At 41.2% G+C, this 14840-nt stretch overlaps 2 protein-coding genes across 2 annotated transcripts; one reads left to right on the forward strand and one right to left on the reverse strand.

Moving 5' to 3' along the window:
• Nucleotides 1–230: 230 nt before the first annotated feature.
• Nucleotides 231–2671, forward strand: LOC131434390 (uncharacterized). The gene is made up of 4 exons (XM_058601057.1): nt 231–423; nt 1536–2079; nt 2179–2238; nt 2311–2671. The coding sequence occupies exons 1-4, from the start codon at nt 231–233 to the stop codon at nt 2669–2671; spliced, it is 1158 nt and encodes a 385-aa protein (XP_058457040.1).
• Nucleotides 2672–5812: 3141 nt separating this feature from the next.
• On the reverse strand, nt 5813–6807 carry LOC131434391 (uncharacterized). The gene is made up of 2 exons (XM_058601058.1): nt 5858–6807; nt 5813–5816 (listed from the first exon to the last, which is right to left on the reverse strand). The coding sequence occupies exons 1-2, from the start codon at nt 6805–6807 to the stop codon at nt 5813–5815; spliced, it is 954 nt and encodes a 317-aa protein (XP_058457041.1).
• Between the last annotated feature and the right edge of the window lie 8033 nt (nt 6808–14840).

Below are 14840 nucleotides of genomic sequence, written 5' to 3' on the forward strand. Positions count from 1 at the left end.
GATGGAAGGTTCGCCGTAACTTTATCCATTACCAGAAAGTTTACATTGCATGAGAAATCTCCTTTTCTAGACTGAACTTGAGCGAAGACGGATTCACACACAGGCTTGGAAAGTTTGCCGGCACCCTGAACAGTTACATTCACCTTTTGCCTTTGAAGACGTAAAATTCGTGCCATACGATCGGTTATAAGGTTCGGTTGAGATGCACTATCAAGAAGTGCCCGTGCAAGATGCTCTACACCAAAGACGTCGATAACCTTCACGATCACTGTGAGAAGAAAAACGCTTTCACGTGGTTGATGAACTGCACTACTGACTTCAACTCTGGGACTCTCGGTGGCGGTAACAGTGGATTGCTTAAAAGATTCAGCTGTAGAAGATCCATTAGACTGCGAAAAATTGAAAACTGGACTAGCTGGAACGGTAGGCTCACTTTCATGACTGACTTGGCTTGATCCGTTGGGATGCTCAGGGTGCAGAAGTGTGTGATGACGACGATTACACTTTCGACAATTAAAGCTCGACTGGCAATGACGGACAATATGATCACACTTCATACAATTGCGACACAAACGTTTGGAATTAACTAACTGCTGGCGTTCGCTCAATGAAAGTCGGTTGAAGCGCGGACATCGCATCAACAAATTTTTTTTTTGGTTCAGTGTACACCGAGTCCATAGAAGATACATTTTTCGCTCTATAAATAATCGCCTATAAATAGTGTAAATCCATATCAATCCTTCTGACATTTATTTCGCTAAGTGCTCTACGTGCATCCAAAGTCGGTGACATATCGCTTTCGTCATACTTTACGTATAGTGCGCCGTTATTCGTAGAAAATATTTTTTGGTGAAGACAATAAGCTGCCTTTTGTGCTACTCAGTTGCTAGACGCCAGCACTCAAAGTACTCACCATCTCTCACGCATCTGTCATTTCATTACCGGTAGCTCCATAATGACAAGAAGCAAATGCGATGCCGATGTTTGTTTTGGTTCTTCTGGCTCGCGAGGCACCAAAATAGTTTGTCGGTGTTGTTCCAAAAATTTCCACGTTAAGTGCGCTAATTTGAATAACTCGCAAGTAAAATCTTTTCGCGAGTGTCCGGGAGTATACTGGCTGTGCTTCCAGTGCCGCGAATTATCAAATCGCAACGAGTCCACCGATGCAACTATGCAATTGATTCTCCAGCGAACCACCTCAGCTCTTAAGTTGATTGGCTCTTTAACGGATACTATGCAACTTTTCTGTCGCATGTATTCTACAACTTGTACTAGGACCAGCTGCATCCACCGTTCTGGATCACGGGATCTAGCCGAACGTTCTGTCAACGATGGTACACGTTTCTTTGAGAAACTTGACGACCTTCATCTCGATCTCACAAACCTCTTCGAATCAATACTCGAGGACAACAACAAACGGCCGCGGACCAGCAGCACTAGTAGACCATCGTTAGCGCAACCTGATAAAATTCCGAGAGTTGACGTTCCAGTACGTATTCAATCTTCTTCGAATCCTATAGTTCCGCTCATTCCAGACGAAACCGAAAATCCGACAAATACTACCTCTGCTCAATCACCGTCGCCCATAACCACCGCCAATACTTGCAATGCCGATACCGCTCCACCGCTACTGCAAAATGCTACAGCTTCAACACTGGCACTTTCTGCTATCTGTACCAACAACGTAAGCATTCCACCGCCGATATGCTCCACAAACCACCACAACATTACTACTACGCATCCGCCGTCAACCGTCACCTCTATCAACACATGTTTTCAACCACCGACATTCCCGACCGGTTATCATAACCGCACTGTTCCACATCCACCACCAACCGCCACCACCGCTACTGTGATCTCTACCAACGCTCATGCAAGCTGCACACCCGTACTGAGCAATGGATTATCGACTACCAATTTCACACTACCAGCCACTGTGCCGCCTACAGCAACTGACCTTGCCGTATCAGTTTCGCATTCTACATCATCGAATTCACCTCATACTTTAAACATTCCGCAATCAGAGTCTAGAACAACCAACATTCTGCAACCGTTACCTAAACGAATTAACAAAAACAGGCAAGTTAATAGCATTTCAGTTCTGTCAAATGTGCCTTATGTAGGGCCTAGTTATCATAGTATTTTAACTACTCATTCTACAAACAACGATACAAACAGTCAGGAAGCTCCTCTATTAGTTGCACCTCCAGCACAGCAAGTACAAGATAGCAGCAACTGGTACTATATAACAAGATTTTTACCTAACGAAACAGTACAAAATATTATACACTATGTTCAAACCAGACTTAGGTGTGACAGTAGTCTAATCGAATGCTTAAAACTCGTCCGCCAGAGTATCGATCGACCGCTCTCATTCATATCGTTTAAGCTGCGGGTCCCTAGCGATTTCGAAAATTTAATAACTTCTCCGGACTTCTGGCCATCCGGTGTGTCTATTGCTCCTTTTTTAGAGCAAGCACCCCTACGCAGACCGAATGCATCACGACCTCCACCACGACAACAAAATGTATACAACTACACCCAAGTACAATCTCCTCGATCATTCCCAATCATTTCTCAATCGATCCGTCGTCCCTACCCTCGCTCACCGGTACAGTACCCTCCAATGCCTTATCAGTATCCAACTCGACAAAGCCAAACACTTGTTTAGGAATCTACTATCAAAATATCGGAGGAATGAATAGCTGTATCGATCATTACCGTTTAGCTTGCGCTGATCGTGCCTATGACATATACATATTCATCGAAACCTGGCTGAACAGTAGCACACTATCAAAGCAAATTTTTGGAAATGCGTATTCGGTATACAGGCAAGATCGGAACGAACTAAATAGCTTTAAAAAAAGCGGCGGCGGAGTTCTGTTGGCCTGTCGCTCAAATTTTCATTCTCGTTCGCTACATGTTCCGAACTGTACTAGTGTTGAACAGTTATGGGTTGCTCTTACACTAAAAAATTGCACACTTTTTATCTGTGTAATTTACATACCGCCTGATCGCATCAACGATATGGAATTGATTCAGCAACATTTGAATTCGCTCTTGCTAGTTACTAACCAAATGGAATTGAACGATAAGTTAATGATTCTAGGCGACTTCAATTTATCTGGTGTTAATTGGATTCGCTCCGTTTCCAATTATTTGTATCCAAATGCTGACTCCTTGAATAGCAATGTTTATCATAGACTACTGGACGACTATAACACTGCTGGTCTAGTTCAATTGAATGATCATTACAACAGCAATCATCGCCTTCTGGATCTATGTTTTGCCAGTCAGGAGCTTTTGAATTTCTGTTTAGTTGATGCAGCCCCCGAACCGCTGGTTAAACTCTGTCGTCATCACCCACCACTCCATATTTCTTTAATGGAATCTTCGCCACTAATATTTAACACTACATCAGAATCTACCTATTACAACTACAAGAAAGGTAACTTCGAGGCGATGAATAGGTTTCTGTTATCACTTGATTGGTGTTCGCTATTATCGGACAACGACTGCAACATCGCTGCCACAGTTTGGACGAATATTGTGCTTTATGCAATTGACCAGTTCGTTCCAAAGAAAACGTGTCGTCAACAAATTTATCCTCCCTGGTCAAACTCACTTCTAAAACGCTATAAACGTGAAAAAAGGTCTACCTTAAAAAAACTTACAAAGCATCCTTCTCTTCAACTAAGATCACATTATGTGTTTGTTAACAACCGTTATAAACGACTGAATAAGGCGCTTTACTATAACTACCAACGCAACATCCAAAATAATCTTAAAGATAATCCCAAACTTTTTTGGAACTATGTCAACGATCAGAGGAATGAATCGGGATTACCAACTCATATGGTTTTTGGTGAACTGGATGCTTCGACCCCTTCTGGTATTTGTGACCTATTCCGCAGCTACTTTAGCAGTGTTTTCTCCAAAGAAACTTTGTCTACGCAGGATATTCTCTTGGCCACCAGCAATGTTCCACTCCGTTCATCGTTTGGTCCTCATCCTACGATTACGACTGCTGACGTTAACAATGCATTTTTGAAACTGAAATCATCATTAAGTTCCGGCCCTGATGGTATTCCGTCATTAGTGTTGAAAAAATGCTGCAGAAGTCTTCTTGTACCTTTGACAAAACTGTTCAACCTATCTCTCCAGCTTGGATCTTTTCCCGAATCTTGGAAAAACTCTTACGTTTTTCCCGTTTATAAGAAAGGGGATAAATCCCTTATTTCAAACTATCGAGGAATTGCTGCATTATGTTCAGTTTCAAAACTATTTGAAATAATAATCCTGGACTTCATAACTCACAACTGCTCCAGTTACATATCTGATACTCAACACGGTTTCATGCCTAAACGGTCTACGTCTACAAATCTTGTTCTATATACATCATATATCATTCGATCTATGCAAGCGCAACATCAAGTTGATGCCATCTATACAGATTTCACTGCTGCATTCGACAAGATTAACCATGAAATAGCAATTGCAAAGCTCGACAGGCTTGGATTTAGCGGCCCTTTTCTCAATTTGATGGCATCATATCTGACTGGTCGTAGTATGACCGTGAAAATTGGTGACTGCATTACTACATCATTCATCGTGAGCTCTGGCGTTCCTCAGGGAAGCCATCTAGGACCATTCATATTTCTGCTATATCTAAATGATCTGAATTTCGCATTGCATTGTATGAAGCTATCATTCGCCGACGATTTCAAGCTGTTTCATCTCATCAAAGATCTGAAAGACTCAAATTTCTTGCAGTCACAGCTGGATGTATTTTCCAACTGGTGCAACGTCAACAGAATGGTCCTGAACGCCTCTAAATGTTCCGTTATCTCTTTCTCTCGTAAACGAACCACGATCACGTATGATTACACTATTTCGCAAGCTGTACTAAAACGGGAGACATCAATTAAGGATCTAGGTGTGTTATTGGATTCAAAACTTAGTTTCAAATGTCACATAGAATATACCCTCTCTAAGGCATTCAAGATGCTAGGTTTCATCTTTCGCATCTCAAAGAATTTCAATAACATATACTGCCTGAAATCGTTATATTGCGCTCTAGTTCGTTCTACACTGGAGTATGCTGTTGTTGTTTGGGCACCATATTACCAAACTGATAAGCTGCGCATTGAAACTGTTCAGCGCAAGTTCATTCGTTTTGCTTTGCGTCGCCTGCCCTGGAGAGATCCCTTGAATCTCCCAAGCTACGAAGATCGTTGTAGGCTCATACACCTCGATTTGCTATCTGTCCGCCGTGATACATTGAAAGCTGTTTTCGTCGCGGACCTCATCCAATCTCGAATTGATTGTGCAGATCTCCTACAACAGCTAAATTTTGACATTCATCGGCGTAATTTGCGGTTTAATCCCTTTCTCAGAATTCCTCGTGCTAGAACTAACTATGGCTTTAATGAACCGTTTTCGAGTATGTGTCGCGTATTCAATACTTGCTCTAATGAATTTGATTTAAATCTATCTCGTAACACCATTAAAACCCGTTATCTCCGATTTTTTCCCCGCTAGTTTTATTTAGATAATTAGACGATATCAATAGTTGTTAGCTAGCTTTGTAGTTTAAATAAGGGTAATTTAAGATTTCGTTATGTATCAGTTGGACAAATGTTATCTGTTGATACAAAGATGAGAAGGTTTTATGCCTGCTGGAGAAGGAGAACAAAGATCTCAGCTCCAGCGGGCTTTTCCCTTGCTCCTAAAAAATAAAATAAAATAAAAATAAAAAAAATGATACTGGTTGCATAGGATGCACTTCTCAAGAGAATCCGTCACTGCTGAATTAGCTGTAGAGGCACAAGACGAAAGACGGATCTGGGAATGAAACGATCTCTTCGACGGCTGAGCTGATAAAGCGGCAGTAGACTGCGTATCGGGTGTTCGATGATTCACTGAGATGGATTCCAAAACTCGTGTTCTGCGCTGAAGAAAATCGATGAGACAATTGTAATCCGGATTGCTGACGGTCGACGCATGATCCTCCCATGCCTTCACTGTATCGTCGTGCAAGCGGGTACAAAGAAGATGCTCCAAAATCGTGCTCCAGTGCTCGGTTGGTTCTCCCAGTTGTCGAAGAGTTTTGGTATGGCGTTCAAATTCGTCCACCAACCCGTGAAGTGCCGCAGCGGACTCGTTCTTCATCTTCGGAACATCGAATAGTGCCTGTAGGTGACGCTTTTTCAGTAAATAATCGTTGGAATACCTGCTTTCCAACGTTTGCCAAGCCAATAAATAATTTGCGGAGCTAATGCCAATCGATTCTATCAACTGAGCAGCTTCCCCCTTGACAGCTGCCTTTAAATAGTGAAACTTCTGAATATCCGGAACATCAGAGTTGGAATGAATCAACGCCAAAAAGGTATCGTGAAACGGAAGCCATTGCATGTAGTCGCCATCGAATTCAGGCAACGAAATTGTTGGCAGTTTGATGCCGGAGAGAGTGGAGGAAACACGCGAGGGTTGAGGGCTACGATCGTTAGGAAGAGGAGTCAGCATAGAAAGTAAAGATGCCTTTATTTGAAAAAGCCGTGGCTCAAAATTAGCGCGCACAGCAGCATGCTCCGCCTTACCCTCTTGATCTGTTTCGTTGTCCTCCAGTTGCGCTTGAACTGACTCCAAATTGTTCCAAACGCTGGTGATGTACTCCAGCCTCAAAGGTACCTGCGATTCGTCCCTCGCAGCAACGTACTCTTCGGCAAAAACCTCTGCCCGACCCAGAGAAGTGAGCAGCGTATCTCTTCGCGAAAGTAACTGGTTCCTTTGTTGGTCGTCTGCCATTTTGTATGCTGGTAACGCGAAACGTGGTCCAATTTATACAAAGTTACCTGCAGAACAAAAGACCACAGTAGACCCACAGGAGGGTGGTAAAAACTTGGAAAGAGGCTCACCTTTTTCAAGGCAAAATGTGCCTTGTATAATATTTCAGCCAACAGGAACTTGAATTAGTACAGTCCGTACAAACTTGAGATTTCAAAGCCCGGGACGGCTTCCGAAATCCAGTAAAAATTTCAGCAACAAAATCCGGTTATGTGCAGTGAACCGATGAACCGCAGAACAGATTTCCAGTAATCGGCCGGAACCACAGCAGCAGTAGCGTACAAAATGGCGCGCGGCTAATGGTATTCACCACGGCTAGGGACGCCACAGTGAACAATGGAGCGATTGTAACCTAATTACAAAGGAATAATGGCGCTTGGTGGCCAACACAATGCAAACTCCGCGAATAATGGCAACAATTGTTCATACGAACAATTACAGGAACGTGTAACGTACATGCAACAAAGGAAAAAATATCTAAAAGGCACCTGCGATACCCACGAAATGTACTGGACAGGTCGTTACCTTATGCCCAATCATTTAGGCCTTGTACATATAAAGCAGCAAAGATCCGAAATTCCATCCAACGCCTGGCTCCGAATTGCAAAATGGCTGCAGCAGAATGACGCGGTCCGAATCAATCCTGGTCACGGCACCAAAAAATCCGAAGTGTTCCGCGGTGTCCCCATCCGTGCGAAAGCCTGGCCATGGCTTAATGTATTCGAAGTGTCCGCAGTGTCCCAATCTGCACGAAAGCCGTCCCAGGCTTAAGTTGGAAGCCGTCCCAGACTTCATATTTCCGTACAATTTAAACACAACGTAGGGTTCAGATGAGCCTCATCATAATCGTGTGGTGAGCGCCATCATAAATTTGGTGCCGTGACCAGGATTCTCCTTGCGAGACGAACGAAGAGTTACCAGCATTCTCATTGCGAGACGAACAATCAGTTACCAGTGTAATGTAATGTATCGGACGCGACGGTGGAAATGTGAAAATGAAGTTTAATTTGCCATACGGTTTTTCATTACCGTTCATAATGAGAAGAAATAAGTGCAATTCCTAAGAAGAAAACGATAATCTATGATCACCACGTGGAAGGGTACGATTGCCTGCCCGAAACCGCCATTGTTAAAGTTTCAAAACGACCTTCATTGTCGTTTACATTCTGTTCACAATGAACTGGAAGTATTCGTGACAGCGCGCAGTTGTCTTTGTTTCGATTATGCTCACTATTTGATGTGCGGCGAAAACCCTGTCGATAGAAACGATAACCAGAAAGTACTCATTTCAGTGTAAAACTATTCCGCAAAACGAAAATGCTGTTTAGAAAATGTGTGTGACATGTGCCCAAAATGCCCGTAATGACAACGTTCCCATTTTGTCTTGAAACTCATCATCGGATAATAAAATTGCATGCACTTGTAACAGTTAAATCCCCACAGATTTCCGTTGAATAATGTCACTCTAACTGTGATACCTATTGAATATCAAAATGTGCGCACCTTCATTCACCCATCATGAAATACGAGCAGAATCCATCTCCGCCGTCTTTGTCATACGTCATACCCTCACGTAAAGAGCAAAAACAAACTGTCAAGCTGATAATTTTGCAAAATGTCGGTCGAAAGGTTCTGCGGTTTCGGATCGTTCGTGCTTTGTTTCATTCAGACCTGCTGAAGTGTTCCAATCATCTGGAATCTATAATCCATTTTGCGAAATGGAAACGACTCAACTGCGGTGCGTGCCAGTAAGTCATTCGGGCTTGTTTCTACAACAAGCAGCGGCATCCATTCACTTCGGGTTGAATTCAGCACAATTCAACCAAGTTCTATATTGAACCATCAGTGTACTCATCCGATCAAGTACGAACTCCAAAAGCTCGAGTAGGAGATGAGTCGCCAGTCAACAAAGTTTGACATTGTGTTGAAGCATTCTTTAGAATTCGGAGAAACAGTTTCCGGCGGTGTTCCTATCCGCTAACAAGCCGTCCCAGGCTTTGCAAGCCGTTCCAAGCTTAAGAGTGAAAGCTGTTCCAGGCCTCAACCATTACCAGCAATTCATCTTCTTTCGTATCATCGGAACAAAAGTACACAAAAAATTATCGTATGTTAGGAAACAGTTCAGCAAAAGTCGAAGCACTATTCTCGTCAAAGCATCAGCAATGTTTTATTGGAAATCCATAGTCAACTTTCCCGATCGTCAGCATCAACTTCATGCACCAAACAGTTCCGCCAGTTAGAGGATCATTACAGCTACATATAATCACCATCACGTCAGAGAAGCAGTTTAGCCTCAATCTTCGTCATTGATGCCTCCGATGCACTCTTCCACCAGTATGCTGTACAATGTAAACAAAATCAGCCGTTGACAACCACATGCCAGAAGTGGTTTCGAGGTTCCAGCAACAAAGCAAGCAGGGATGGTTCAGTTTTTGATCGAGGTGATCAGAACTACCATCCCAGCACTATTCCAAGTTAAGTATACAATCTAAATTGAAAGCAGCAGAAACTGATCCGTCCTCCCATACAGGCAACGTTGTAATAGTCAACATCACCGCAGATCATAATTCATCACCACCAAGGGTGAAGCAGAACTACGGAGACGGTTAACAGAAGGAATTCAACTATCAGATTTTCATCAAAGAAAGTGGATCACTGTATCAGTTGTAGTCTACTAGATCATCAGCTCACTTGTCCTGCAGCAACAGTCCGTTTCCATGCAACAACACGCTGTTCGAGGAAGTTTATCCCAGTCAATAACATTGCTACGGTCTTAGCAATCATTGCGGCTCATCGCAGTGGTGGAACCAGCGGAGTCGCTCGGGTCTTGTCTTATCGACGCCGGCTGCATAGCAGTTGACGGAGTCGAATTCAAGTCTCCCGTCCTCGACGCCCATGGTTCGCCAAAGGATCATAGAGTACCAGCAAGCAGCATACTAAAATTATTGTGAATAGCAAATACAGAGAATTTGTAATAAATAGGCTAGTCAGGGAAATAGAACGCGTACAGTAATTTTGGATATGTGATAACAGTAGGCATTTCAGAAATCGCATACAGTATTACACAGCAGTAATGAATCTCAATTGTATTAAGCTAAGATAGGTCAGTTCATTGACATCAGATAAAGTTTGTTGAAAGCTCAGTCTTTCAAGGCGGGCGGTATGTTGATGCACAATTGCATATGTCAGAAGACAAGTTAAGTGAGCTTCACTGTACATGAAGTAGAAATCGATCAACGTTATTATTCGATCAGTTTTATTAGTAGTTGAGAGAGTTTGCGATTACATTCGTCTGCGTTATAGGCTTTCCGGCATATTCCACGTAATATGCTTTCCGGTAGAGACAAACTTTGTTCATATAATAATGTACGCAAACTATATAAGGGCAGTGCAGATCAGATCAGGCACGATACTGTTCTATTACGGTATTACGATACCTATTACGGTATTACGGTATTACGGTACTACAGTACTACGGTACTTCGATAGTATATTAAGTTTTTATATTTGTCGTGATTGTCGTAGTCATAGTAATTGTTTGTCATAGTCATTTTAATATACTAGTCAGTTAATCAGGAATAAACGCGTACCAGTTTATTACATCACATCCGAAGTGTTCCGCGGTGTCCCCACCCGTGCGAAAGCCGTACCATGGCTTAATGTATTCGAAGTGTCCGCAGTGTCCCAATCTGCACGAAAGCCGTCCCAGGCTTAAGTTGGAAGCCGTCCCAGGCTTAAGTTGGAAGCCGTCCCAGACTTCATATTTCCGTACAATTTAAACACAACAACCCGTTAGTTGCATTGCTGTTCGCTATCGGTTTACTGCAGTGCGAATGCAAGTAAGATCGACCGACAAAATACTGCCGTCGCTTCGCGGAAATATCCTGGTGAGGATTTAATTAAACACAACGTAGGGTCCCGGCTAGCGCCAACATATTGTGGTGCCGCGGTGTCGGCACCAAAATATGTTGGCGCTAGCCGGGACCCTACGTTGTGTTTAATTAAATCCTCACCAGGATATTTCAGCGAAGCGACGGCAGCAATTTGTCGGTCGACCTTACTTGCATTCGCACTGCAGTAAACCGGTAGCGAACAGCAATGCAACTAACGGGTTCTGCAAACAGCCACAGCGGTCACCAAAGCAGCCAAAGGAGCAGAAGACGAACAGCCACAAACAAACAGCTGCACTGATAAAACTCACAACTGGATGAACCTTGGCGGACTCTTGCCAATAAAAACTACACTATTTTAACGTTTGAGTCACTTTATTCACGGACTATTGCTAGTGTATTTCACTTCTGCTGTTCGATACACTTCGGACTTTATGACAGATCAAAAAACGGTCCGATTCTAATGCAGGTTTATTTGAGACTGACTGGTCTGATGATTGTGAACAGAGCGAGAAGATAAAATGAAAAACTGAGTTGCCAGAAGGGCCTGAGAAACTGACATAATTCTATGAACGGTAGCACCAACTATCTGCAGAAGGCAGTGTTGGTAAAAAGTGTCGCCAGTAAAACTAGTGCGACGCAACAGGCTGTTTTGATGAATCACTAAAATTTGATTGTCTAAAAGCTGTAAGCCCAGATTTCGGCAAATTGATATCACCACAGAAAACAGATATACAGGCTCGCATATGAACTGTGTGTAAAATTTGCTCAAGCAGCATGGCGAATATTTACAGATGTCACCACGATCCACACTATTTTGGGAGCAGCATTCACATCACGACATGTTTTTGGGTGCTGAATTCACTTCACGCACAGTTTTTGTTTTGCTGTTGGTCAAAGTGACTAGTTTATTTTTGTTCTATTCTGTTTGAATTCACGTGTTATTCAAATGGGATCGAAATATAGTTGTCTTCTACACAGCGTTGCCAGGTCATTTTCCCAAGAATCTGTAATCGGCGCAAAAATCTATCTGTGCCATATCGGTATCAGAATTTCGTCAACATAAGTTCACGGAAATGTCACCAAAGCTCATTTTGGTGAGCAAAAAAAAAGGTCTCGTAACAACCTTTTCTCCTGTCTATCTATGCTATCAACGAAAATCGGTATTTATCTGTACGATCCGTGAATTATCGGTATTCCATCGGTAGCCAATTTTGGGTAAAACAAGTTTTACTTATTTTTGAGTGAAAGCATCAATAGTACTGATTAGGTAGAAACTACGCAAGCGATATAGAAATCAACTTGGGTAATTTGATTTCAGTTTTCGTTCGGTGGTTTGAAAAATAAAACGCAAAAAATGAAGTCAACTATGATTACTTTATTTATTTAATATTTATCTTTTTACATATTTCAACATTGTAATTATGTTCAGATGGTTTGTTACCGTTACATTTACAAAATTCAGAATGAGTAATAAATTTAAATCTGTTCGCACACTTATGGGAATTCATATTCATTGTACTTTGTAATTAGAGCTGCAACAGTATTAAATCTACAGACTATATCATTGAACTGCCAAGGCTGCTCTATTGAGCTGCTGGAACTGCACTGTTGAGCGATCGAACGCATCTCAATATTTTCCATCGCCTGAAATGATATTGCGGTGTAATTATTGTTTTAAAAAGATATTATACAAAGCTACTCACACTACGATTGATGACAATTATTTAATTATTCTTTCAAAACCTGCAATTTTACAAAATAATTTCACTCACTTCAAATCTGAACGATAGTTTCTGTGATGCAACACACAAAATTTTTTCACCCAACAGCTACTTATTGAGGTAAACTACACTGTTGAGTGAAAACCCAACAATAAAAAACATGCTCGATTATTTCATGTTAGGTGAATTTAAGTCAACCGTTGGGTTTTTTTGGCAGCGTATAGAGGTCAAATATCTGTACACTCAGAAAAATATTATGGTAACAGTTACTATATAGAGGGTCAACCTGACCATGCCAGTATAGTGGTTTTCAGCCGACTATTAAATCAGATGATTTCAACAATAGTCAAGTTCATGTTTACTATAAATGTTATCGGCTCTAGAATAGCAATATTGAACAGTATATTGTATGAATAACTAATACGATTGAGATGGTTAGGCTAACCATGACCGAATCTTTATTTACATTGTAGTTTTCGCTATAACCAGAGCCATGGTATTTTTAACATTTCACTTCTAGTTATTTCGAAACTAAAGGCAGTGGTTGATTCAACAATGCTGAAGATCAGCAGAACATGAGCTAATGTTAAAAAGTTTTATGAATTTGAATTCTAGAACAAGAACAACAAAATAGTTTCATGGAATTTTATTTTATTTTCACATCATATTAAATGATGACATGCCTAGTGAAATGTTGAATAGCAACGTGGACACTGAGGAGCATTGTTTGGTAGCAGCAGTTGATCAAAGGCTCTGATGTCCGGTGGATTTTTTCCTGAAGCAGGAATGAGCAGCATGAAAGAAATTAATAGCCAAGTCCAGATGTAAACCTCGTTACCCACCTGCGATATGTTGGATGTTATTGCTACAGCGACCGATAATGAATAATAAATCGTATACGAGACGTTGATTTCACTGGAAAACGCAGCCGTTGCCGGGAAAATGGTTGAAAAATTGAATTTCAATGACGGAAACTATTAAGGCTACAAACTTTACTCACCTGCAAGACCTACCAAATTACACAAAGTCATCATATAAAATATTTTTTTCATATCAATCACTGATGTGTTACCCACGTACGAAATTTGCTGTTATATTGTAACTTTATGTGACAATAACATAGAACATTCGCTTATTGACAATTTGTATAGTCAGCACAAATGAAATACATAGTCGGTTAAAAAACAAAAAATACACGATAATGTGATTACTACATAAATTCTGTTGATATGGACTACATGAATAGTGTTTTCAAACTTCATAATCGTCTATCAAACCATGTATCTATTTATGGTAACATTATTATACTGTGAACATATTCACATGGTAGCAATAACTATTTCGCTTCTCATATATCAAGGCTCAAGAGCAATTTCACCTTACTAGAAATTGTGAGTTTAACTATTTGTTCTTATATTTGAGATGACTACCATTGTCAGTATGACCATGCCAGAAAAGTCATAAATACAAATAGTTTAGTCAAGTCGTAGTCTTTGTTGTCTAGTAATTTATACAATACAGATGGTGAATAGTCATATATCATGCTCTTTGCTACTATTTTAGCGTATTTAGGTTTCTATGCCCGGTGAAAAATGAACGGCGGCCCTACTGAAAAATGGGTGGCCAACACGTTTCCTGATGAAAACAAAACAATATGTAAAAGCGATTCACACGTAGCATCAGGCGACTATTACCGGCATGGAACGGTCACGGAACAACAACATTAATTGTAAGCAATTCATATGGAGGGACACTACGTCAAGTTCACGGAACATATTAACGTCGGGTACGTGTGCAATATTCGGCTAAAAAAAATTAATAAATTAATCTTTACGTCGACCGAAGTTGAATGATCGACTGAATCGTATTTAAGGCATGCGTTTCCTGATGAAAATAAACTAATCTCGTTTGCATTTGTGGTTGTAAGTGAGCTGTTAGAAAGCCTAATAGTAGAAATGACAATGAAAAACAGTTTGCGGTTACTATGGTTCTTTTCTCAGTGTATAAATACCGATAAATCGGTATACCTGGCAACGTTGCTTCTACACCTAGGGAAATCGTGTGAGAGGTGTGTGTAGTTCCAGACCACAACTTAGTTATCAGCGCTGCCAACTATACCGATTTCTTTATACCGATTTTTGGACTCGATACACGACAATACCGATTTTCAGTTTTTGTGTTGGATTCCATAGGGGTAAACCAGGTCGAGCGACCTTTTTTTTTTTTTTGGTCGCAAAATCAGTTTCCGTCCTAAATCGATGTTTGATTTTTCGAGAAAGATTTTGTACAGATAGATTTTTCCGCCAAATACAGATTTTTCGAAAAAACAGTTGACAGCACTGTTAGTTATCACGTGTCTTCAATTCGCGATCATTAGCAA

Source organism: Malaya genurostris, chromosome 3 (assembly GCF_030247185.1).
Source record: "Malaya genurostris strain Urasoe2022 chromosome 3, Malgen_1.1, whole genome shotgun sequence".
NCBI lineage: Eukaryota > Metazoa > Arthropoda > Insecta > Diptera > Culicidae > Malaya > Malaya genurostris.

What these genes read in the sequence shown, in the direction of transcription:
- LOC131434391 (XM_058601058.1), bottom strand. Translation starts at nt 6,807, where the DNA reads ATGGCAGACGACCAACAAAGGAACCAGTTACTTTCGCGAAGAGATACG.
- LOC131434390 (XM_058601057.1), top strand. Translation starts at nt 231, where the DNA reads ATGCTCTACACCAAAGACGTCGATAACCTTCACGATCACTGTGAGAAG. An exon ending in AAACGAATTAACAAAAACAG is followed by an intron (nt 2,080 to 2,178) that starts GCAAGTTAATAG and finishes CGATACAAACAG; the next exon opens with TCAGGAAGCTCCTCTATTAG. An exon ending in GTACAAGATAGCAGCAACTG is followed by an intron (nt 2,239 to 2,310) that starts GTACTATATAAC and finishes AACCAGACTTAG; the next exon opens with GTGTGACAGTAGTCTAATCG.